The sequence below is a fragment of the Oryx dammah genome, unplaced genomic scaffold (genome assembly GCF_014754425.2).
Source record: "Oryx dammah isolate SB20612 unplaced genomic scaffold, SCBI_Odam_1.1 HiC_scaffold_29, whole genome shotgun sequence".
NCBI lineage: Eukaryota > Metazoa > Chordata > Mammalia > Artiodactyla > Bovidae > Oryx > Oryx dammah.
In genome coordinates, this window is record NW_024070213.1 from 9578897 (window position 1) to 9604414 (window position 25518).

General features: G+C 55.8%; 1 protein-coding gene across 4 annotated transcripts; it reads left to right on the forward strand.

Moving 5' to 3' along the window:
* Positions 1-5641: 5641 nt before the first annotated feature.
* SUN2 (Sad1 and UNC84 domain containing 2) lies at positions 5642-23908 on the forward strand. Of its 4 annotated transcripts, none has more exons than XM_040233281.1 (18): positions 5642-5893; positions 9661-9829; positions 10698-10885; positions 11270-11407; positions 12096-12191; positions 12544-12637; positions 13600-13670; positions 15464-15591; positions 17164-17421; positions 17891-17968; positions 18418-18461; positions 19017-19182; positions 19555-19776; positions 20096-20180; positions 20545-20660; positions 20783-20950; positions 21291-21383; positions 22288-23908. In XM_040233281.1, exons 2-18 carry the CDS (start codon positions 9702-9704, stop codon positions 22399-22401), a joined length of 2187 nt encoding a protein of 728 aa, XP_040089215.1. In that variant the 5' UTR covers positions 5642-5893; positions 9661-9701; the 3' UTR covers positions 22402-23908. The 4 variants fall into 4 exon arrangements, with proteins under 4 accessions (XP_040089215.1, XP_040089218.1, XP_040089216.1 ...); XM_040233284.1 differs by having other exon boundaries at positions 5668-5893; positions 20099-20180; XM_040233282.1 differs by having other exon boundaries at positions 5669-5889.
* Positions 23909-25518: the final 1610 nt, after the last annotated feature.

The window sequence follows — 25518 nt, forward strand, 5'->3', positions numbered from 1 at the left end:
TACAAAGCTTCCAGAAGAATCTTCCCTAACATCTCAGGTTAGCCCAGTGGACAAGGGTGAAGGATCCAGGGACCGTGCCGTGGGCATAATCGATCCTGCGATGTCCCCACAAGCTGGGTGCTCTCCCTGCTGTCCCCTCTGTCCCCCGGATACTCCTCCTGCCCTTCCGGTCACTGTCTCTGGAGGCCTCTCTGACTCCCCAAATCTGGGTGAGGAGTCACAGGCAGACACTGACACACAGCAGGCACGATGTCAGCACCTGCTGCGCTTACAGGGCCACGGAAATGCTTTGATTCTTTTGATCAGTTAGAAGAGGGGACTGAAATTTTAAGGAAGGAAAAGAACTCAGAAAAAAAAAAAAAAAGTGGGAGGAATGGATATAACCCATCCTGGATTCTATCCTCTTTTTTTTTTTTCCTGGAAGAAGGTGCCCATGAAAGTCACACTGAGATCCTGGTCCTGGGGCCCCCTTAGAGGCCTGTGTGCCTCCCAAGGCCTCACTGTGGGGCTGCTCACTCAATTGCCTCCTCCAGCAAGGGTCACGTCTTACTGTCAGAGCAGGCTCGCAGTAGGCACTGGGTGAATAAAGACAAGCTGTAAACAGAAAAGTGGTTTACATGGACTGCCCTGTGCCAGACACTGTGCTCAGCTCCTGTGAGGCAGACACATTACTCTCATGCCCATTTTACAGATGAGGAGGCTGAGAAAGGCTGCAGGACTGGCCCGAGCTGTTCACCAGGGGAGCCCGAGTGTCAAGCCTGCACCATGGCCCCAGCCACATCCCCACAGGAGGTGGAGCAGCTGATGGATGTGTCGTTTCCAGGAGGGACAACCTCACACAGACATCAGGCAAGCCTCTGATGTCAGCCTGTGAGTCCTGACCCACGGGCCAGTGCTCTCGAAGGCCCCAGTGCCGCCCTGACCTTCCTCCAGACCGCACAGCCCATAACCAGGTGCTGTGCCAGGGGAACCGGGGGATGATAAATGATGACTGCAGCTCACAGGCACTGAACGCCAGGCACCAGCCCATCCAATCTTCATGGCATCCCTGAGGGCCATAGGGGATTCTTATTCTCGTTCCAGAACCCAGCATGAGAAGTACGCAGAGAGAGGGAGGTGGGATCCATTGCTTCTGCCTTGGGAACTTGAAGGCAGAGAAGCAAGCCTTCATGAGACAAGAGACCTGTGAGCCCCTCCATGAAAGATTATAATTTCATCGGGCAGAGAAAGAAGGACGTTCCAGGCCCAGGCACAGCCTGAGCAAAGGGGCCCCGGGGCAAGGCTGTTGGAGGCTCAGCTCGGACTGCAAGCCAGGCCACAGGAGGTCTCCAGCTGCTGCCTTCGGAGGCCATGCAGGGGAGTGGGCTGTTTGAAGACTGGGGAGGTGCGGTCAGGCAGGTACTTGGTGCACGTTTATTGGGCATTCATGAGGAGTGGAGTACTGTAATAGGCGTGGGGGAGCAGCGATGACCCGCTAGACCTGCCTGGGAGAGTCCCTCTCGGGGGGGCACCCACAGTCTGTCTCTGGCGCCCCACTGGTTCCAATAACCTGGATCCATCATCTTTCCCTCCTCTGACTGGACTTCTCCTTCCATAAAACAGGCTTAACTGCACCTGCCACCTGGTGACGGAGCTCTTTGAGCTCCCTGGATAAAAGATCCTGTAAATATAGAGCCCGGTCGTCAGACTGGGTGGAGCGGAGTAGGGAGCCCACATCAGATCCTCAGGAGGCAGAGAAACAGCCCCTGGGGGTGCCGAGGGGGCACCAAGATCCTCTGAGGTTACCGTCTCTTGATGGTTGTCAAACGTATTCCTAAAGTCAGCAAGCCTGACATTAAAGTCCCCCTGCCCGGCCCCCGCCCCTACTGAGGCCACTCTGCCTGTGATGCTTAAATGACAGACGCCACCGCCTTGGCAGCTGATGGGTGTGATGGCCGGGAGGAAGGTGTGGAGGAGCCTTGGCTGCAGGGAGGTGGCTGAAGTGCGTGAGTCTGACACAAACGTATGAGCGCCTACCAGCACCCATCCTGGCCCAAGGGTCAGGAGTCCAGTGGGAGGCAGACAGGGAGAGGGTTCATCCAGCCGTCATGTTGGGGTACAAGGGGGAAGCCAGGCTTCTGGACGCACAGGAAAGCTACCTGATTTGACTTTGCAAGCAAGCAAGCTCAGTTGCATCTGACTCTTTGTGACCTCATGGGCTGTGAGCCCACCCCATCCCTCTGTCCATGGGATTCTCCAGGTAAGAATACTGGAGTGGGTTGCCATTTCTTCCTCCAGGGGATCTTCCTGACCCAGGGATCAAACCTGAGTCTCCTGCATCTCCTCATTGCAGGTGGATTCTTTACCGCTGAGCCATCGGGGAAGCCCAATTTGACTCTGAGTCCAGGACCAACCCTTCTTCCTTCATCTCCCAAAGACCATCATGGCAAAAGCCCTTTATGCTGAAGCAGCACCTCTCCTTGCCTGACCTCACACCTGAGGAAACAGGGGCCAGGGAACCTTGGTGATTTGTCCTGGGTCACACAGCCAGACATGACAGACAGGACAGTTATTTGCATTTTACGAAGAAGAGGTGAAGTGGTTCACAGAGCAGACACAGAGCAGGCAAGCGGTGAACCCAGCCTAGACCCAGGGCTGTAGATCGTGCCTACCTGCTGCTTTGGCCAGAGCCTAGTCCAGTGCAGTTTCCCTGGTAACTCAGATGGTAAAGAATCCGCCTGCAATGTAGGAGACCTGGGGTTCAATCCTGGGTCGGGAAGATCCCCTGGAGAAGGAGATCCTGTCAGGCAGAGGTGGGGGGTCTGGGCCCCTCTCACTGAGCTATTCCTCAGCACAGAACCAACTTCCCCAAGAAGAAGAGCAGGCTCAACGCCCAGGATACAAGGTCCTTCGGGGGCCCACAGAAATGTTTTCATTTCTTTGAAAACCAGAAGAAAAATTGAATATAATAATAATGACTAATGCATCAAGTCTAGATTACAGTCATCTTTCTACCCATGTGGTTGTAAAATATAATTTATTTTTTTTTAATGAAGGAAGGGGCCACTGAAGCAGAAGTGGCTGGCAATGGAGAAAGCCACCACATGGCCCCATGGTAGCAGCCCACATTTGTCAGCCGCCAAGAACCTGTTCCAGCTGGGGCAAAGCCAGCCACTTCCACCCTGCCACTGTTTGTGAAATGATGATGGAGAAAGGAGGAACAAGAAGAGAGCCGTGAAAAAGAGAGAAGGGTGCTGGGAGAAGACTGGACAAATGAGTGGCCGCTGGACAGAGAGGGGAGTCTGAAAGGGCAGAGCATTGCTGAAGAAGAGAGCAGAGAGGCAGGGGCAGCAGAAACAGGGAGACAGGGCTGTGTGTGACTGCCCAAGTCTGAACAGATCCCACCAGAGAGGATGGTCAGGGCCGAGCGAGGAGCCTGGCACAACCATGAGAGCCTTGAATGACAAGCCCAGGGGTTTTCCAGGGGCCCTGATTACATTTCTGTTCCTGCTGTAACAAACGACCACAAATTCGGTGACTTAAAGCAATAGAGATTTGTCCTCTCATAGTTGAGAAAACCAGAAGTCCAAAATCAAGATTACTGGACCACAGTGGCTAAAACTTCGTGCTCTCTGAGCAGGGGGCCTGGGTTCCATCCGTGGTCAGGGAAATATTAATAGATCGCATATGCTGCAACTAACAGTTTTCATGCTGCAACTAAACATCCATGTGTCCCAGTGAAGGTCGAGGTCTTGAGTGCCGCAACTAAGGCCTGGCTCAGCCAAATCGATTAATTAAAAAAAAATCACTGGACCGAAGTCATGAGCAGTAGGGCCTTGTTCCCTTTGGAGGCTCGAGGAGCGATTCCGTCCCTGGCTTCTCCCAGCGTCTGGTATCTGCCAGCATTCCTTGTCTTGTAGCCACACACTCCAATTTCTGCTTCTGTGGCAGCACGGCCCTCTCCTCTTCTCCTCTGCCTCTCTCTTCAAAGGACACTGGTGATTGCATTTAGGATTCACCTTGATAATCCAGGATAATCTCCCCATCTCAAAATCCTTCCATTTAATTGCATCTGCAAAGACTATCCATGTGCGGTAACATTCACAGGAGCTAAGGATTAGAACCTAATATCTTTGGGGCCCATGGTTCACCTACTACAGGCCCATAGAGTCAACATAATTTAGTCAGGGCCGCCTCCAGCCAGCCTGTGGGCATGGCCCTATCTTGTGGCCAGTGGAAGGCACACGGCCTCTCGCTTTACAAACCAGCATATCCTGGGAAGGGAGTCCTTCTGCCAGGATCCCTGGAGAGAAGTGAAGCAGGGTGTGCAATGGAGGTGGCAGGATATGGAAACTCCATTGGAATTGGCTAGGACAGAATGGAGGAGTTAAGCACTTTGGGGAGGACAAGGTGTCAAGAGGGCCCCCTCCCCTACTTGGATGCTGACTCTAAATCTGATTTGAATTCTCATTTAACTCATCCCATGTTCACCAGATACTCAGACCGGAGCCAGCCCTTGTCTTCAGGAAGCTCGAAGTCTTAACCCCAGAAGTAAGCACTGTGGTCTTCAATTGGCTGTTAGTGCAGGTGACACTTTTCCAGGTGGGGCAATGAAGACCCAGGGATGGGTGGGTGGAGGGGCGGGGGGGGGGTCATCTTGGCCTGGAGACGGTTAAGCACAGGGCTTCCCATTTCCTCAGTCCTCTGCCCCCAGCATCTTCCTGTCACTTTGAGTCTCTTCCTCTTGGTGCTTTAAAAGTGAAATAACACCGTTTCACCTTCTCTTAGCACAGGAAGTGCTTCTCCCAAGTGGGGCCCTTTCTGTGCCTGTAGAGCTGGCTCGTGGGGAACCAGGGCCCTGGACCCTTGGAGTCAGGCAGTATATTTATTATTCACTCAGTATCTATCAAGCACTTATTCCACAAGCAGATCTGAGTAAGGCATAGGAATGGATAGCCAGTCTTGCCTTCTCAGCACCAACTGGGGCAAGTGTCCTCCTTAAAATGGAAAAAAAAAAAAGCTTCTGCCATGAAATTTCAGAGAATCTTCTAATCTCAATTTTGCCTTTTTCAAGCTGTGTGACTTTAAGCAAATCACTTAAAAACTCTACGAACCTGTTTCCAGACGTGCTTTTTTTTTAAAGTGTGATACCTAAGAGAACAATTACGCATAAGCCTCCGACAATTATTTTTTTAGGGGAGGGGGAGGTCTCCTAAGGGTTAACTACGTGCTACCCCTCCAGGTGGGCTCTAGGCCATCAGGGGTCGTCAGTGTCCCCTCCTCTCCACTTCCTCGTGCCCTCCTCAATGCCTTTAATGTCCTGGAACCCCGGCCCTATGCTTGCGGAGCACTGGGACCCAGAAGATCGCGGGTGGGGTGAGGCGCGTGAGGCGGTGCTAGGAGAGGACTCAGGTGTTTTCAGCCACCAGACCCAGAGTCAAGTGCGCAGTCAGGCCGGCTTCAGCCGAGTACCCCAGCAGGGAGGGATCGCACCCCCCTCACCCGCGCCTCCCACGCGCGGATTCTGGTCTGGTCTTGACCCTCCCGCTGGGCCCACGCGGCGGGCGGGGCGAGCCGGGGGCCTTTGTGTTCAAACCGCCCAATGGGCGGTGGCAGTGGGCGGTGACGCGGGCGGAGTCTGGCCAATGGGTTGTGGCCTGTCAGCGTTGACTGACAGGCGCACACATACACACTCGGCCACGCGCGCGCCGTCCGGCCCCACTCGCGCAGCGCAGTTCAGCGCGGGCCGCATTGTCCGCCTGCCAGCTCGCCTGCCTCCTCTCCCCGCGCACCCCGGGTCCCCGCGCCGACCGCCGCTCCCCGGATTCCGACGCGGTAAGGGGGGGCGGCGCGCCCGGGCGGCGCGGCGGGCCTCGGAAGCCCCCGGCCTTGTACTGAGCAGCGGCAAAGGCAGGTAACAGCCGGCCGTGGGCCTCTGGCGGGCGGACGCGCCGGGCGAGGGTGATGGGCCGGCCTCGCCCCCTTCCCCGCGGGTCCCGGGCCGGCCTGACCCCGGGGTCATCGTCAGGCCGCACCGGCCAGAGCCGAGCTGCCCAGGCCTGGTTCTTCCTCTCCAGCCAAGCTGGGCCAGGCTCCAGCCCCGCCCGGAGCACGCCCCTGGGCCAGTCGAGAAGGGCCAGGCGCCAAGGCCGTCCTGACTCATCGCCGCCGCCGCCGCCGCCGCCGGGCCCCCGCCTCCGGGACTGGCCGCCCCACTGGTCGGTCCAAAGGGCGGATGTCTCCGGGCGGGACTTCCCCGGGCCGAACCTCCCCGGGAGGAGGGGAGCGGAGACCTGGCTGTCCAAACCGGCCCAGGCCGGTGCCTGCGTTTTCGTGCCAGTTCGGCAGTTTCTAGGGACTGGCAGTTCTCTGCTTCTGCCGCCGCCTGTCAGAACTCTGGGAATAGGGAGGAGGCCCATTTTGTTCAGTTCTAAAAAAAAAAGGGGGGGGGGGCAAACAAATAGGGGGCGGGAGTGTTACTTAGAGCAGAGAGGCAGGGACAGGCGCGTGGTTGATAAAAAAAAAAAAAAAAGAGAGCGAGAGAGAGAAAGAAAAATCTCCCGCAGGTTCAGCCAGTAGGGCATGAAGGGAGAAGAGAGTTAGCACCTGGAGCGGTTTGCCCGTCCCACGAGGGAATGCGGTGTGAAAACGTCAGGCGGAGGATGCCAAGATCTAGGTTAAGTCGGAAGAGTGGCTGGATACTGCCATATAAGTTTGTGATGAGGGCAGGAAGGTGGAGTTGAAAAAAGGATGTGGTCAGCTCAAAAGTGGGGCTACTGCTGCTGCTGCTGCTAAGTCGCTTCAGTTGTGTCCGACTCTGTGCGACCCCAGAGACGGCAGCCCACTAGGCTGGCCCGTCCCTGGGATTCTCTAGGCAAGAACACTGGAGTGGGTTGCCGTTTCCTTCTCCAATGCATGAAAGTGAAAGTGAAGTCGCTCGTAGACCCCATGGACTGCAGCCTTTCAGGCTCCTCTGTCCATGGGATTTTCCAGGCAAGAGTACTGGAGTGGGGTGTCATTGCCTTCTCCAAAAGTGGGGAGAGATGTTTTATTTGAGGGTATCTTAACTGTGTGTGTTGCGGGGGTGGGGGGGGGGCGGTGTCTATTCCGATATGCAAAAAATTTGAGCTCCTAGAGACTCACCTCTTGTTTTGAAGGACAGAGCCTTGACCTTTTTCATCTTGTGAAACCCAGGCTCAGTTTTGTGTTAGCAGTTACCACAAACTGTTTTGTGATAGCAGAACCCTAGGAGAAAGACGAAAAGGCACCCCTCTGGGAGGGTGTGTACTGCTGATGGTTTTCAGCAACCCCTCCCCCAGCCCCGACACACACACACACACACACACACACACACACACCTCTCCATCTATATATTTCTTTATATTCTTGCCAACAGCAGCCTGAGTTCTGTATAAACACTTTTGTTTTGTTCCTGCCCCAGGGCAAAAGCTTCATCAACTTTATCAGGGCAGGGTTAAGAGGAGGAGCCTGTGCCTGTGTGGGCTTCTGGAGCCTTCAGGTAGGGAGGGTAGTAGTAGGGGTGGAATTACCTTATAAGGAGTTGAATATAGAAAAGTACCCAGGCCAACTTCCTGCTGTGGCTACTACCAGTCGGTCCCTTTACCAACCGTGGCTTAAACCAGGGACGATGCCAGGTGAGCATCCTACCTGTGAGGACACCAGTAAGTCCCAAGACATGAGACTGCTTATATTCCAGAAGAGAACTTTGTAGAATTCTCTAGCCAGGCCAACTAGATCCTGGTTTCCATAGTGTGAGTTGGGATGTGTTAGAGCTTATGGCCCCTACACAACCCAGAGGAGGAGTAATTTAAGTATCAACCAGGAGGGGCTTCCATGGTGGCTCAGGAGCGAAGCATCCACCTGCCAAGGCAGGAGACATGGGTTCTATTCCTGATCCAGGAAGATTCCACATGCCACAGAGCAGCTAAGCCCGTGCGCCACAATTATTGAGCCAGCCAGTGCCACAAGAGACGCCACTGCAATGAGAAGCCCGCCCGGCGCAGCAACAGAGAGGGAGCACAGCTTAAAAAAAAGTATCAACCAGGAATATTAGAAGTGATAACAAGTCACAAGTACTACTAGGGCCAAAGTGTAGCAGAGACTTTGTAACACAGGCCAACAAAGGCACCATGTTTAGAGTGATCACGCTGGTTATCAGAGATTCTGAATTCGGGTTTCTAGAGCTGAAAGGTTTATTAATCCCCCCTGTGTTATAGAATGCCGCCTTTTGACAGGTCTTTTCACCTTGGCCTCATCCCAGAGCCTTGGTTTCCCCCCACTGTGGTGACTGGTCTGGCTGGTAGAGGCTGACAGTATTCTCGCACAGCTGCTCCACCGGCCTGTTTTGGTAGGTTGTTAAGCAATATTTGTAATGTAACAGCTCTGTCCACGGCCTGTTCTGAACATAATTTTTTTTTAAAAGTCACTCAGTCGTGTCCGACTCTTTGCAACCGCATGAACTATACAGTCCGTGGAATTCTCCAGGCCAGAACACTGGAGTGGGTAGCCTTTCCCTTCTCCGGGGGATCTTCCCAACCCAGGGGTCGAACCCAAGTCTCCCGCATTGCGGGCGGATTCTTTACCAGCTGAGCCACCAGGGAAGCCCAAGAATACTGGAGTAGGTAGCCTATCCCTTCTCCAGCAGATCTTCCTGACCCAGGAATCGAACCAGGGTCTCCTGCACTGCAGGCGGATCCTTTACCAACTGAGCTATCAGGGAAGCCTTCTGAACATAATGGAGGCTATATAAGACTCGGTGGGGACACAGCAACACCTTTCTGAAACAACCTGAAAACTTCCTGGCAGAGTGGAAAGACCCAGGCCCCAGCGCGGCACACACTCTGCCTCTGTCACTTACAGCCTGGGTTACTGATCTTTGGGCAGGTTACTGATCCTCTCAGTGCCCCCAGGTTCTCCCTGTATAGTGGGAGCGGTGATACCTCCCTTGATCATAAGGATCAGAAATGAGTATGTCAGGAGCCCTGTACCCAGGAGGCGTTTAACCGAGTGTTTTATCACCACCATCAGCATCATATCAAGAGGCACTGATGTTGCAGGCCAGTAAGCACTAATGGGCTAGGCACGCAGGCTCCAGCAGAATGTAGGCGGGGGTTACGGCGGAAAGGTTTTCTGGAGTCAGAGTTTGACTGGGGCTCTGAATCAATGGATACAGCTACAAAGGAAGGAATGCATGTCCCACTTAAGGAAACAAGCTAGAACAAGAATGGGCACAGCTTTAGGGACTGGGCAGCCCAGGAAGACGGCTGGACTGGAGAGTCTGCAGGGCAACAGTGATGAGCGGCATTTATTTAGCACCTGTAGCCTACCTGGCAGGTGACACAGGCTCCGCCTCGTGTCAGAGGTTGCGGAAGGCCCGATTCTGGATCTCGGAGCTCAGCATCCAATAATTTGAAAGTTTGGAAATCCTGTGAACCTGGTTTAAAAGGGGCTGGCAGAGTGCAGAGGGCTGCAGGTGGGTGGGGCGGGGATGCTTATCAGCGCCGGGGCTCGCCCACGTGTCAAGCTCTTTGGTTGAATGCACAGGGGTGTGTGTTCGCTGGGAGGCTGTGTCTTGTCTCTCCTTCCCGCCCCTGCCACCCCGGCCCCAGGGAGGGGCTGAAAGCAGCCCCGAGCCTCACCTGGCCGCCTTTCTCTCCCCAGACTCCCTTCAGGGGAAGGGTCCCCCCCCCGCCCACCTCATCATGTCTCGGCGAAGCCAGCGCCTAACGCGCTACTCCTCCCAGGGTGACGATGACGGCGGCAGCAGCAGCAGCGGAGGGAGCTCAGTGATGGGGAGTCAGAGCACCCTGTTTAAGGACAGCCCTCTCAGGTAGGGGCTCACCTCCACCCCCAGCCCGCATGGGTCCCCCGACCCACCGAGCAGATATCTTGGACCCTTCACCGTGCTGCCTCTTCCCGTTGTGACTTCCGTGAGCAGAGACTAGACCTTGCCCATGTCTGGTCAGCCACACCAAGGGGGACAGCCACATCTCTGAGGATGCCAGGGCCCAGAGCTGTTTCTTCTCTATAAGCTGGGCTGTCTCATATTCAGAGAACAGGAAGTGGAGAGAGGCAGTTTCAAGCACAAGCTAGGCCGGAAACCCCAAAACCGAGTGCTGGGCTCACAGGAACCCCTTCTGCTGTGGATGGCTGTGCCAGACCCATAGCCGCCTGCCTCCCCATCCATCCGTCTGTAGGGCCTCAGCAAGGCCAGTGAAGCAGCTGAGGACATGAACAAGTTCAAGGGCACCTGGGACGTGAGCTAAGGCAGGCGTCCCCCCCCTCGCATCCTGCCCCCTGGCAGGCGCAAGGCCCGGATGACAGCCCCCCGAGGAGGCTTTGAGTAGCTCTCCGAGGCCAGGTCATCTTTGTCTGGGTTTTCAGTGGGTGGCAGAAACGACTAATCCATCAGGAAGCATGAAAGAATGCTGGGGCTTTGAAGTTCGAGACCTGGATTTGAATCCTGACTCCCTCACTGATCTTACCTAACTGCTTGTGAGATTTAGAGATAATGGGAGCACGGAAAGTACCTGCTTTGCGTGGCAGACAGTCAGCAGATGGGGGTTGTTAGTTACCTAGCAACACAGCTACCCACCCAACCCCCACCTCCCCACGCTACTCACTGTAGGAGGGCAGAGCATTCCAGGTTGGCTCACCTGCCTGCTCCGGCCTCTCCCCTCCTGGCTGACCTCCCACAGGACCTTGAAGAAGAAATCCAACAACTCGAAGCGCCTCTCCCCAGCGCCACAGCTGGGCCCCTCCTCGGACACACACACCTCCTACTACAGTGAGTCCGTGGTCAGGGAGTCCTACATCGGCAGCCCGCGGGCCGCCTCCATCGCCGCCTCCCTCACCAGGAACTCCCTCCTCGACGACCCCTACTGGAGTGAGTATCCGCAACCCTCCTCCAGGGCCTTGGCTTCCTTTGGAAATTTATGGTTCGAAATCCACCCCCACCCCCACAGGGGGTTTCCTAACCACTGCTGGGCCAGAAGAGGGGCGCCCCACCTTTGGAAATCCTGGGGAGAGCAGCCAGATGTCTGAACTCCCAGGTTCTTTTAGATGATGAAGAAGCCACGTGTCTGCTCCAGACTTGGGAGCCAGAGGGGTGGGTCCTGGTTCACCCTTCCTTGGACTCAAGGGAGCTCAGGAGGGGCTCAGAGTAGATTCCATCTGCCCATCAGAGATGCTCCTCAGGGTGTCCCCAAGAACACCACCTCCCCCCTTGGAGCATCTGCCCCAGGAGAACCCCAAGTTCTTCCCTCCGCAGGTGAGGACCTGCGGGTGAGGAGGAGGAGAGGCACAGGCGGCACCGATAGCAGCAAGGTCAACGGGCTCCCGGAGAACAAGCTCTCCGAGGACTTCCTCGGGTCCTCCTCGGGCTACTCCTCCGAGGATGACTACGTAGGTAGGCGACGTCCTCCTTCCCCAGGCTCGGGGAGACGCTCCGCCAGGTTCCCGGGCCTATGGGAAGCCAGGGAGGGTGCCCTGATGGCTTGGGAGAGCACCTGTGTCTGGCTGGGCGCCGCTGCTGGGCCACCGTGGTACCCGAGCCAGGCCGGGGGTGGTCCTGGATATGCTGGGCTGCGATGGCCAGGCTCCACGAGGCCCTGAGCAGCCTGTGGCCAGTCCCCTTGTTTTGATGTTTTCAGCAAGTGTTTAGCATGAGCCTTCACACACAGGAGGTGCTTGATTCCTTAGTTCAGTTCTGAGTGGCTTGAGGGACTGCTGGGAAGCAGAGGGAAGCAGACAGGAGTTTGAGGGAAATAGAATGTTGGGAGCCGAGCACGTCACGCCAACAGCGTTTACTGACCTGCTGCCTGCCAGCCTGAGTCAGTTGGGGACACGAAGGAGAGTGACACACGGTCTCAGCTCACAAGCCAGAGGAGCAGACAGTCACCGTCTTCCATATTCCAGGGCTCTTAAGAAGGAGGACAGTGGTTAGGACTCTCTGCTTCCACTGCAGTGGGTGTGGGTTCCACCCTTGGTTGGGGAAGTTAAGATCCCACATGCCACGTGGTGCAGCCAAAAAAAAAAAGAAAGAAAGAAAGCATGAAGACAACTGAACTATTCCCTCTTCCCCTGCCACCCCACAGGCTACTCGGAGACAGACCACCGGGGTTCAGGATCGCGACTACGGAATGCTGTCTCCCGGGCGGGCTGTCTGCTCTGGATGGTGGTCACCTCTCCAGGTGGGTGCGGACCGCTCTGTGCGTGATCGTGTCCGTTTTCTCCAGCAGTTACTTTTGCCCGTCTTTCTGCGGTTGGGCATCCAACTCCGTTACAGAGACTGTAGCGCCACTGGGAGAAGCTTGTTCCAGAATAATCGCTGGGAGCCGAGAGCCGCAGGAGCACCCTTGCTTGGGAGCGGGATGGAGGACGTTGGCTGCACGGGTGGCGGGTGGGATGATGGGAACTGGGAGGCGTGGGAGGACAGAGGTGCACTAGCTGTCAGGGTTGGGGTCAGGGCAGGGAGGGCCGCGGGGAGAGACCCGCAAGCCGATGGTTCAGGGTGGCACTTGGGCTCCATGGGCCCTCTTCCAGGCCGGCTCTTTGGGCTCCTCTACTGGTGGATTGGCACCACCTGGTACCGCCTGACCACAGCCGCCTCCCTCCTTGACGTCTTTGTTTTAACCAGGTGAGCGAAACTGACAAGGAATCAGAAGGCCTTGGGCAGGGGGGTGGCCAGTAAAGCATCTAAACCTGTACGCGATCGTTTCTCTGAAGGGTTTTTCCCCAGTACTTGCTGCTTGTATTAGAGAGCGTGGAGTGGACGCCCAAAGCTTGGCTCTGCCTGATAGAGGGTGGGACGCAGGGTCAGGTTTTGCTCCTTGAATTGATAGCTCATCAGGGAGTGTTCCGGAACACGGGTTCTTGTTTCTTCTTGGGTACTTCTGCTAAACACCAGCCCAGCCACTTCGGAGTCTCAGACAAGCTCAGCCTTACTCCCACGGGCCAGGCCTGAGGCTCTAGCCGGCTGGTGGTGCTTCCCAGCATCGAGGGCGTGGTACTCTCGGCCCCCAGTGTTTCCCGTGTTGTGTTCAGAAGCCACAAACGGGTGCGGCCTGAAGATGCTGTGGGTCTGCTCCCCAAGTCCCTGACCCAGCAGAGCCAGATTTGGGGAGCTGGGCCTTGGGCAGAGGAAGGAACACTGAACCAGGAGGTTAGGGTCCCTCTGGCCCTAAACCTGGTTGGAGTGGGCAGCCAACTATGCTGAAAAGATGAGCAAGGATGAATTCATGTCACCAAAAAAGGCTCCTCGTTTTTCTAAAAGAAATATTACTGTTTAAGGAATAAACTTTTTTTAAATTCTATATTTGGTTGCCTATAAGACCTCTATGTATAACAGTTTTAGGTTATTCAAGGACCCCGGGATTTATTTTTAATAACATCACTACAATTCAGAGTCAGAACTATCCCCATCACTCCAAGCTCTGCAGGTAAAGCTCTCAGCATCCAGTCTGGCCCTGGCAAGATGAGAGGCTTGAGGGTGTCCCCTCCAACTGTAGCTCAGCACTCTAGGGACTCCCTGAGGACACCCAGAGGCCCTGGAGGCCTCTTGACCCCTCCGCCCGCCCTCTCTCCCCTCCTGTGATCCAGACGCTTCTCATCCCTGAAGACATTCCTGTGGTTCCTCTTGCTGCTGCTGCTTCTGACCGGCCTGACCTATGGTGAGTCGCCCACTGTCACTGGGAAGGGAGGACTCTCCATGTGGAAACAGCGCTGGTGAGCCAAAGGGGGCAGGCAGAGCGTGCACCGAGGGTGGTGCTAAGCAGAAATGTGAAAACTGGAGGGACACTGAAAAGCTACAGTAAGCAGAAAGACAAGGCGGGGTCGGATCAAGCCTGGGCGACATCCTGTCTGGCTCTCCTGGGCCCGCTGGTGATCAGCGGATGGAACGAGCAGTGCCCCAACCCGCCGATCTTGTTGTTGGTTTGGGTGGCTCTGTTGGACTGCCTGGAATGTCAAGAGTATCCTTGGAAGCCATGGGGCCAGAAGATGCCCCATTACAGGAGTGCTGGGGTAAAAGGCAGGGACTCTGACACTGTCATTAGCACTCACTTTCCCTCCATTCCAAATCAGGATGTTACGTGGGTTAGTAAATTCTTACTCCATCAAGGCTTCAGCTGTCTTTAAGATCAAAACAATGAAGTAGGAAAGAGAAGTAAGAGCACTTTTTTGCACCAAGATACTAAATTACATTTTGTTTGCAAGATGCTCCATGTTGTCCTAATCTCTATCATTGAACTTTCACATTTTTTTACAGTTATAATCATAACACTTTCCTATGAGCGTCCCCTGTGGCCCCCAGGCTCAAAGTTACCAATTTGTAACTAAAGACCATGCTTTATTATTATTATTTTTTTAGAGTTGTTTTTTTAGCATCTACTGAAGTTGTATTTCTTTAATTTATACCACAGTAGGACATCTTTCCAAGTGTTGATTCCCTTGCTGTTATAAGAACAGCTTGTTCCTATTCAGTGGAAACTGGGTGTCACTCTTAAAACAATAACAATGACTTTACGATCATATAGCATTATGTTCAGGAAGCACATTCCCTCGTGTTATCTCAGTTTGTTTCGCCATCTCCTCATGGGGTTGGCGGAGCCAAGGTCATCATGGCCTCATGAGGAGATGCACATAGGAAGTCTGAAAGGCAGAGGGGTGGAGTGATCAGCTCAGGGAGGGCAGTAAGCAAAGGTCTGTCCGGAGGGTCTGACTTAAAGCCCTGTGGTCACGTGCTTCCCGTTGCACCTGCTTGAGGCCAACAGTTGTGTGGCAAGCGTGGCATCTTACCAGGCTGGAGACCCCACAGCTAGTATGACTTCTCCAGGCGCCGTCACGACCATGCCTACTTGTACACACACACACACGCACATGCATAACTCAGGAGTAAAAACAGGTGGCCCCTAAAGCAGGATGTCTGTGTGGCAGCCTAGTGCTCTGTTCTGGGGCCGCAGGCAGCCTCTCTGAGCGGGTGGATTCTGTTCCAGTGATGGCTCAACTATGGCCAACCATTAGAGTCACCTGGGGAGCTTTTAAAACTCACTGCAGGGGGATCCGCCCAGGCCAGCAAGCTCACTCCCTGCTAGGTGGGGCCAGACGCTGTTGGAGAAGTTCCCTAAGTGATTCTGCTGTACAGTCTGAACTGAGAAGCACCTTCAGGGCCTCTGGGTTCCATCCCTGGACAGTCCTCAGCTTCCAGTGATTTCCTGCAAGCCTTACCATCTGTGGAAAGATGAGGATTCCTGAGGGGATGTGAGAATGCTTATATTCTGTGATCATCAGGTAGAGGTTGCTGCCTCAGTGGGGGAATCTCCGTCCCTCACACCACCTTCGACAGGAGCGAGGCTCCCATGAATGAGACAGGCTAGTGACGAGCGCTGCTTGTGAACCTGCCATGCTCCCCGGTGTGTGCCTCCTGGGCCCCGGCCCCAGTAACTATCCTCTCCTCTGTGTGCAGGAGCCTGGTACTTCTATCCCTTCGGGCTGCAGACGCTCCACCCCGCTGTGGTCTCCTGGTGGGCCTCAAAGGGGAGTATTGGGCAGCGTGAGGTGTGGGAGTCCAGAGACTCATCCCCACATTTCCAGGTGAGCATCTTAGGGTCGCAGCACCTGCCCCCTCCACACCGCCGTCGGCCTGCATGTGCCATTACATTCCTTACCCTCACTCCTCACACTCCCAGTGGATGAGATGCTGCCTGTCTCCTAGGACACTTTCCTTTCTCTACTGTTCGTGGTGCAGGGGCTGGGCGGCGGGGGAGTTTTGCCTGCACTTAAATGTGACTCAGACCTGTCCTAAAGTTAGTTTCCATCCTAAGAAGCACAGAAAGCAGAAGGAAAAGAAATCAGACAAATTGCTTTCTTCCTTTTTAATACAGTATCACAAATATTTACTGAGTATCTTCTGGGAGTCAGGTAATATCCTGGTCTGTTACCTACTAGCACCAAAATCAGTGCCTTAAGATTACCAGCACTGGAGGGTCACCTGCAGCAGTCCAGTGGTTAAGACTCTGCGCTTCCACTGCAGGGGACACGGGGTTGATCCCCTCCTCAAGGAATCAAGAGCCTGCAAGTGGCACAGTGTGGCCAAAAAGAAAAGGGCCAGCACTGGACTAGCTTGTGAACGCACAGGGCCTCTAGGCAGCTGTTCTGGCCTGAGCAAGGGCAGCTGACCTTGGGTAGGCCCCCTCGACTAGGGCACCCCTGGTGGACTGGCGGGTCTGCAGGGGTGGCTGGTCTAGGCCTGGCCGGGCTGTACCTTCGATGTCCGGCCAGCTAGTCTGGGCTTGCTCTCACAGCAACCGGGCAGGGTTCCAGGAGGGTGGAGTCAGGCCAGACTTCAAGGACTAGATTCGCTTCTGCCACATGCTGTTGGCCAGATTCAAGGAGAGGGGAGAGACTCCACCTCTCATGGGAGCAGCTGGGAAGCCATACTGCAGAGGGTGCAGGTGTAGGGAGGGCAGGACAGTGGCCATTTTCTGCATCCTGTCAGAGACTAAAGATGGACCAAGCCCAGGCCATGCCCTCAAGAGGCCTGCGGTCCAGGGCGGGAGGGGTGATGAGTGCACAGACAGCAGCAGTGTGTGTGTACAGGTTCTGGGCTCTGCGATAAAGATGTAAAACTCTTTGTCCTCTAATTACTGTTATGTGAACTTTGTTTGCATCCTGCTGAATTTAATTTGGCAGCACATTTTTAACCATTTATTTTGGTGGATAGTACTTCCCTGACTGTGATGTTATTATTTCACAAAATAATGTGTTGTGGCATCTTTAACTTTTTTTTAATTACTAGTAAAGACAGTTCAGTTTCAGGACCAGCTTTTCTGTAAAATAGGGGAAGTAAAGGATGAACCTATCTTTGTATTTACTTTCATCTGCATTAAAAAATAGTTGCCTAGGAAGGGTTGGTGGTCAGGGCTCTGGGTAGATGGGGCAGAGGTTAGGACCTTGACTTTACTGCTTGCTTCTTGAGTCATGCAAATACTGCCTAGTTTGAAAATGGAATTTTTGAAAGTTGAAAACCCAACCTCTGTTCCCAGTAGGCTCCTACCTTTTAATCGAGTCGACAGGCTGTTCTGGGACTCCCTTCCATTTCTCTTTAGGAAGCTCTGTTGTCATGAGTCCCTCACCTCTGTGGCTTTTCCCTCCCCACCCTGCCAGGCCGAGCAGCGCATTCTGTCCCGGGTACACTCGCTGGAGCGGCGCCTGGACGCTCTTGCTGCCGAGTTCTCGTCCAGCTGGCAAAAGGAGGCCATGCGGCTGGAGCGCCTGGAGCTGCAGCAGGGGGCCAGCGGGCAGGGAGGTGGAGGCGGTGGCCTGAGCCACGAGGACACCCTGGCACTCCTGGAGGGGCTGGTGAGCCGCCGCGAGGCTGCCCTGAAGGAGGACCTCCGCAGGGACACTGCTGCTTGGATCCAGGTGGGGGACAGGAGCTGAGGGGCCTTTCAGCCCTCTGTGTGGGTGACACCCTGGGTGTGTAGGGTGGAGGTGGTGAGGCCCCACACTCCCTGACATGAGAGAGACTGCACTGTGTTGCCATTTCAGGGTCAGATGGCTCTGCCACTTGGCAGTTACCTTCTCTAAGCCTTCCTTTCCTCCTCTTTGCAACGGAGGCTCTCCTGTCTGCCCCGTCCCTGGTCTTGAGAACAAGAGGTTTTAGTGCATCTGGCACAGTGCCCATGGAGGTGTCACATACCATGCAGGTGTGCAGTTAAGACCGAGAGGAGTCTTACATGTTTCCAGAAAGGCACTGTAGCAGAAAGGCTAGGAGCGGAAGTTTGCAATCAAACAGGCCTGGTTTGAATTCCAGTTACACCACTTACTGGTTTTAAGTGGCCCTCTGAGCATGGCTCAGTAGAATCCTCAGCTCCTCTCCTATACCTGATAGGAAGAGCTGGTCACCCTGAGATCAGAGCATCAGCAAGACTCAGAAGACCTTTTCAAGAAGATTGTCCAGGCCTCACAGGTTGGTGAGCTTGGGGCTTGATCCAATTCATCATCTCTTCTTGGGCTGAGACACCTTGGCCCCAAAGGGTCTGCTTAGACATAGAATGGGGAGAAGGATGTGTAGTCTCCTGACTTCTGCTTAAACCGAATCCCCCTGGGCTGGAACACTCTGCAAAGACGCCCTGGGAGTGTGCCAGAGGACAGGAAGGGCTACTTTCAAGTGGCCTAAGTATAACAGGCTGAATGAATGAGTGAATGGCTGAACGCCTGAGCACAATAGTTATGGAGTGAGACTCGCATCAGGACATCAACTGGGAGGCCAGCTTGACATTTGCTGGAACAGCCAGGAGGCCCTGGGGAGGGGATGTGGTTAAGCAGAGAGACCCCAAAAGGAGCAGATCCTGCTCTGGGAAACTGATTGGGGTGAGCCCGACAGTCCTTGAATTGGTGCCTTTTTCCTGCTCATAGGAATCTGAGGCTCGACTCCAGCAGCTGAAGTCAGAGTGGCAAAGGTAATGGGCGCTGCCGTCTGTCCTAGGCTTGCTCATCTCCAGCCTCCCCATTCCCACCTCCAGACAGGAGTAGGGGGCAGAAACCCAGAGCAGAGTTCTGTGTCCCAGGCTGAGAAGGAGATGATGGAAACCTGGCTCAGGACCATCTGCTCAGAGTCTGTCCTTGTTGCTGTGGTGGTCGGGGCAGGGGATCGCGGGCACTGCCGGATAATCGGGATTCCTGGGTTCATTTATAGGTGCACCTTCCTTTCTGTGCAGCCTCATGCCGGCTGCCTCCCCGTGTCCCAGATGCCCATACTGGTGGAGGATCTGAGAGCTGAGGCAGTGAATTCTGGATCTGGGCTTAGGAGGGAAGCAGGATAATAACTAGCTCCTTGGGATATGCAGGCCAAGTGTAGGCACCAGAGCTGTGTTCTACAGCCTCAGTTTAGAACCCCTGAGAGCAGGCCTCGCACTCATGTATATCAGGTGCCAACTAGGGGATCCTCTCGTTTGCCTCAGCATATCCTTACCCCTCACTGGAGACCCACAGCTTACTCTTCTGTTTGGGAGTAGGATGACCCAGGAGTCCTTCCGGGAGAACGCCATGAAGGAGCTGGGGCGGCTGGAGGGCCAGCTGGCAGGCCTGCGGCAGGAGCTGGCAGCCCTGACCCTGAAGCAGAGCTCGGTGGAGGACCAGGTGGGGCTGCTGCCCCAGCAGCTCCAGGCCGTACGGGACGACGTGAGTTGGAACCCTCTGGGTTCCCCGGGAATACCCCTCCTCTGCACCGGTCCTGGGAGTCTGCGACGGAGAGTGCCTCCTGTCCCTGCTCTGGGCACAGATGCTGGCTTTCTCTGATGGAAGTTCTTTCCGTTTCCTCACTGATAATATGGAGGGTTGTTCCTCTTTCCCCCTGCGGCCTAAGCAGGCACGTGCCGGCCCTCCCCTTGCTGGAGTGACTACAGAGGGACCTGTCTGTACTCACTGCCTGGCCTCTCAACGAAAGCCAGGCGCCGCCCCCAACCCCTCACTCCAGGCAGGCTAGGGCCCTGCGGTGGCAGCTTCCACCTTCCTGGTGAGCCTCCCAGAGTGAGACCGTGTTTTGGTCTCTAGGTGGAGTCTCAGTTCCCTGCCTGGGTCAGTCAGTTCCTTCTTCGAGGTGGGGGAACCCGCACTGGGCTCCTTCAGCGAGAGGAGATGGAAGCTCAGCTGCGGGACCTGGAGAGCAAGATCCTCACCCACGTGGCCGAGATGCAGGGCAAGTCGGCAAGGGAGGCCGTGGCCAGTCTGGGGCTGACGCTGCAGAGGGAAGGCGTGATTGGGGTGACTGAGGAGGTGAGGACTCTGTCCCTGGACCCCGCCTCCCCCCCACACACACAGTGCTCTCCTCTTGGCAGTCATAGAGCTGCACAGTCCCACCCAGCCAGCTCCCTGGCAGGTTCCAGGACCTAAGTAACATGCAGAAGCCTCCGATGTTTGTTTTGGGGCTGGTGTGAGGGGGCGGGGTGCGCCTGGGGAAGTGCCACACGTGTCTGGACACCAGGGTGGCGCAGGCATCAGGGGGCTCAGTCTGCGGGTCTCTGGCCCCTGACAGTGGGGCAGAGATGGATGAGTCGGCTTCCCCATCACAGCTGCTCTGGCGCCTGTGTTTTAGCAGGTGCACCGTATCGTAAACCAGGCTCTGAAGCGCTACAGCGAGGACCGCATCGGGATGGTGGACTACGCTCTGGAGTCTGGAGGTGTGTCTAGCTCGCCTCCCTTTGCTGGGCCCCCTTGCCCCACACTGGCAGGCCCCCTGGCATCTGCTGGGGCAGCCGTGTGCTTAGCAAGCAGGGCTTGAGGTCAGCAGAAATCAGCCAACCCAGAACTCACCATAAAGGCGAGTGGCTGTGGGAGAAGGCAGGATATAGCGCGCCATCTTTCACCAGGCGGGGCTGATGCTTACTCTGCTCCGTGGTCTGGGTCAGATGTAAAGACCTGTCCCGAGGGACAGCAGTCCCTCTTCAGCCTCCCTTGGCTGGCAGCTAAGCCTGTTGCCCGGGTCTCCCTCCCCTGCTGGTGTCCAGCCCCAGGCGCCCACCCTGCTTTTCTTTCCTGTCTCAGGGGCCAGTGTCATCAGTACTCGATGCTCCGAGACCTACGAGACCAAGACGGCCCTCCTCAGCCTCTTCGGCATCCCCCTGTGGTACCACTCCCAGTCTCCCCGAGTCATTCTCCAGGTGGGCCCCTGAGCGCCCCGTGTCGCCTCCGTGGCTGTCCTACCCTGGGTCATAAAGAGCTGCGCTCGGGGCAGGCTGTCTTTGCCAGCTGCCATGTGCTGACCCGCCTTTTTCCCCTCCAGCCAGACGTGCACCCGGGCAACTGCTGGGCCTTCCAGGGGCCCCAGGGCTTTGCTGTGGTTCGCCTTTCTGCCCGCATCCGCCCGACTGCTGTTACCTTAGAGCATGTGCCCAAGTCCTTGTCGCCCAACAGCACCATCTCCAGTGCCCCCAAGGACTTTGCCATCTTTGTGAGTATCCCTCCTGGGGGCTGGGGGTCCTATCAAGGACAGAGGTCATTCTTTGGCTGGGGGACAGGGCATAGATGTGGAAGACAGTACCAAGGCGGGAAACGGCAGTTCCATGTTGGCTGCCCCAGGCTGCAGAGGAAAAAAAACGGGAGGCCTAAGACATTAAGTGACTCGTCACAGGTCACACAGCAACCCTGTGTCCAGAGCTCAGGACCCCTGCAGTCCCCAAGGAGGCCAGTCCCTGCCCTGCCAGATGGTAGAGGACCAGGGGAAGCCAGGAGGGAAAGCCTTACCCCCTGGGGGCCCGTGGCTAAGGGCAGGGTCCTCCCTCCATCCTCAGGGCTTCGATGAGGACCTGCAGCAGGAAGGGACACTCCTTGGCCAGTTCACCTATGACCAGGATGGGGAGCCCATTCAGACGTTTTATTTTCAGGTAAGGAACTTCGGGTCTGCTTGCAGAGGTGGTATACTTACTTTCCCATCCATTCGTCAGATGTTCTCTTAGTACTTACCCTGTGCCAGGCACTGGGAGTCCCAAGTGAGAAGCCACAGCCCAGCCCACCCACAGCTTGAAATAGGAAAGAGAGAAAACTGTCCAAGCGGTGTGGGGGATGTTGGGGAAGCTGTGAGGGCAGGTGTCGTGAGTGAGGCTGTGGCCCGGCAGGGTGTCACGCAGCACAGCCTGGCTGGGCCTCAGACAGGGGCCTCTTGCCTCAACCTGAGTGGACATCGGTTTCCTAGGCCCTTGTCAGAAATAGCTTCCCACTCTCCAGCCCAGGTGACCTGAGAGCCACCCCACAGGAGTCCAAGTGTGGGAAACTGGGTGAGATGGGGGAGGGGCCGAGGCGGGAGGAGAGGCAGGCCTGGCTGCCGGGCCAGAGCACTTCAGCTCGCAGCCGAAAACGAGTGCACAGGACCAAGGCTTGATGGGAACTTGACAAAAAAAAGAAACTCTGCTTAATTCATGGTGAAGGAATTCTTTTTCAACATCAGCATATATCAGACCTCCTACAAGGTAGTCCTGCTCATGGTCAAAAGGAGCTCCTGTGAATTTTTCCCAGTTCAGGATGCATCGTGCTCATGTTCAGTTATAAGGTCGTATTTCTGTGGCTGTGGGTGCCTCACGCAGCCTTAACGGTGCGTTCTCGGCCCCTGCAGGACCTCAGAAGCCTCTGGGGCTTCTTGGCCCACCAGCTGGAAACTCTGTTCCAGAGCCTGAAGACAGAATTTTTGGTCTGGTTTCTCTGCAGAGGCCTGACAGAGGGGGTGTCTGGCCCTGGGTGTGGCCGTCTCCTCTCCAGTCTGTGGACTCTCAGCCCTCCCTCCTCTCTCTGCAGGACCCTAAAATGGCCACGTACCAGGTGGTGGAGCTGCGCGTCCTGACTAACTGGGGCCACCCCGAGTACACCTGCATCTACCGCTTCAGGGTGCACGGGGAGCCCGCCCACTAGGCCTTCTCTGTGCTGCTGCCGGCCACGCCCCCTCCCTGGGGTTAGGTGCGCAGCACCCCCGACTCCCCGCACATGCTTGAAGCGCACTGACTTCCAGGAGCAAGAAAGGAGCCCTGGCACAGTGGGGATGAAAGAACACGCGGGCTTTTCCTGTGCAACGGGCGGCTCGAGCGGTCAGCAGGCTCCATTCTCTCTCTTCCTTCTCCGCTCTCCGCGTGCCAAGCACTGGGCATCTTCTCCCTCCTGGGAGGGTGTATATATGTAGCATGTCGTGGGGACTGAGGTGGGAAGAGCGGGTGATGCCCGTGGTCCAGCAAAGGTGGACCAGACCTGCCTGCCCCTGGCCTATGTGGAGGGACTGACACCTCGGGAGCTGCGCAGAGGAAGCAGGTGCCAAAGCTGTGGGGGAGACAGGCTAGGGCCTGGGGCAGCTGGGCTGTGCCCCCTCCATCGGGGAGGGGGGTGCTCAGGGTGCAGGTCGGGACTCGTCCCCAGGCATGAAGCTCCTGGAAGAAGGCGGCTGGGCTCCTCCAGACACCAGTGCCATCAGCTGAGGCCCACAGCATTCCTTAAGGGCTTCTGTACACTGTGTGTGTCCTGGGTCAGGGTGGGCCAGGGGCTTCTTGTACCCTGGAGGGTCTGCCTCCTGGGAGCCGATAGGAGCCCCTCTGCTGGGAACAGCAGTTGTCTTCTCTCTCCTGATCTGGGACTAGGGCCCGCTCTGCTCCCCTGTCCTGCTCGGGCCCGCCTGGTCCCCAGAGCAAGCTTGCCACCTTCCCCCAGGCTGCAGGTGTCCAGACCTGTCTTTGGGGGCAGCCAGCAGTGTTGATGGAGCTCCCTGGGCTCTTGTGGTGGCCCAGTGACAGGATGAGAGGGACATTCAGGGTGCCGCTGGGGCGGGGGGTGTAGACTGTTGGCCCTGCCCCACCCTCTGAGGCCCCTGATCCTAAGCCATCCCTGGGGGCTCATTCAGCTCTTGCTTCCTTGTTTCTATTCTGACTCATTTTCTATGGGGAGCAGTCAGGGGTGGGGGTGGGGGGGGTGGTTAAGGATGGGGGGCTGAGGTGGGAGCTTTTGGACCCGGCAGGCCCTGCTCTATTGTGTATATATTTTTCAAGGTCTTGTTTTTTTAACTGAGAAGCTAAGGGCTTGATTTCTAGCCCCGTTCTGTGGGGCCTTGGGTGAATGCAGTTCCTTGTAACCTGGCTGCCAAGAGGGGTTTGGGGCACTGGTTCTGACTTTGTGGTTCATTGTGGCCTGTGGGGAGGGGGCAGGAAGGGCTACAGCATAGGTGGGCGCCCTTGAAAGAGTTCCTAGAAGATGGGGCTGGAACAAAGGTGAGGCCCCACGGACCCCCTGTGCTGTTCCAGCACCAGCCCCTGCCTCCAGACAACCAGGTTTTGTTTGCGCTCTCCTGTCACAAATGCTGCACTATTGGTTCTTAATTTTTTTTATCTCCAGATTCTAATTTATGCCTATGCAAAAAATAAATTATGCCCAGGGTTAATAGAGTATGTGGTGTGGTTTTTATCTGGCCATTGCATGGGACTCTGCTCTTGGGAAAAAGGGAAAGGATTCTTAGCCTAAACAACGTCACACAGGCTTACCTCCTAAGCTTTAGAAACCCAGGCTTCTCAGCTGTGATGGGAGATGGGACCTGAGGCTGGCCCTGTTCTGTTGACTCCTGGGTTTGATGGTGGCAGGAGAAAGGGAGGTGGCTTTATTAGCCACCACTGATGTCCACTGGGAAGCAGGAGGCTTGTCCTGCCTCTCTCAGTGGAGCAGGAAATAGGAGTGACCCACCTGACTCTCAGCTTGTCTACGTCAGTGTCGCAATCCCCCTCCACAGGAGTTAGACCCTTGTCCCTTGTACCTGTGTTGGGATGGGACGAGGTGGGTCCCCTGAAGAGTCAAACTCTTGCCAGTTCCAGGGAGCAGGTCCTGGCCCTTCCCTGCATGTATCTCCCCAGATTCAGTGCCTCCAATGAGCAGCTCCAGGTGACAGGGGTGGTTCCCCATCTGGACTCAACATACGCCTCATCCTGACCATGGCACCTGGCCCAGGGCTGGGCCCCATCACAGCTGAGAAAATAAAGGCAGGAACAAGTCATCAGGGAGGAGCTGGGGGGGAACTGCTACAGGAGAGGGTGCTGGGTGGGATCCACAGCCAGGCCCAAGGCTTTGGGCCAGCTGCTCAAGCCCTCAGCTCTCCACACCAGGACAGAGCCAGTCCCAGGGCGCACTGCTCAGCAGCTGCTTGCTTCATTGCCTCCCGTCTCACTTAACACCGGCACCGTATTTACCACCATTTTTCAACAAAGGCCACATCCCTAAGCAGCACCAGTAAACGGTCTCTGGAACCGACCACATACAATCAGAGCTCAGGGCCTCTGCTCATGCCCTCTGGGGCCTGTCTGTACATATTCAAATCTGATGAGTCCTTCATGGTACAACCTGCTAGGGGTGGTCCCCCATCTGGACTCAACATACGCCTCATCCTGACCATGGCACCCAGCCATCTTCTCCATGGTCCGTCTCATGACCCCAGTTAAACCTGCTCTTCCCTGCACCATGGCATGTTCCTGTTACCTTATTCTGGTGCTGGGGAAGTCAGGAGGCCTGAACAGCGGGCCTGGATGAATTCAAAAAGGCCATACATGCTAACGACATTGCAGGTCAGGATTTGCATTTAAGATGACTGGATTAACAACTTGTCTTCATCAACTATTAAAGGGCTGGTGGTTTGTTCCAAATAGACAGTGGGTAGGGCTGAGACTCATACAGGACCTTTGCAGTCCCAGCCAATGACAGTAAAATGCTGCCATCAGTCCCCTGGCTGGCGGGAGGCCTGGTGGCCACAGAGGTGAGGCTGACCTGAGTGATTGAAGGCAGAGGCCAGGGTGGAAGCCATAGCTTCTAAATGTAAGGAAGTGGTCATGTTCACAGAGGCAAGAGACTGCCAACCAAATGTGGTTCTGCCTGTTTCAAGGTCCCACATGAAATTCCACAGCACCTGCCATGGGAACTGAGAGCAGGCGCTGCGATTCCACCCGGAACTCCCACTATGAAGGCACCACTGGGCAGCAGCCCCTCTAAGCAGAACTAGAGTCAAAAAAG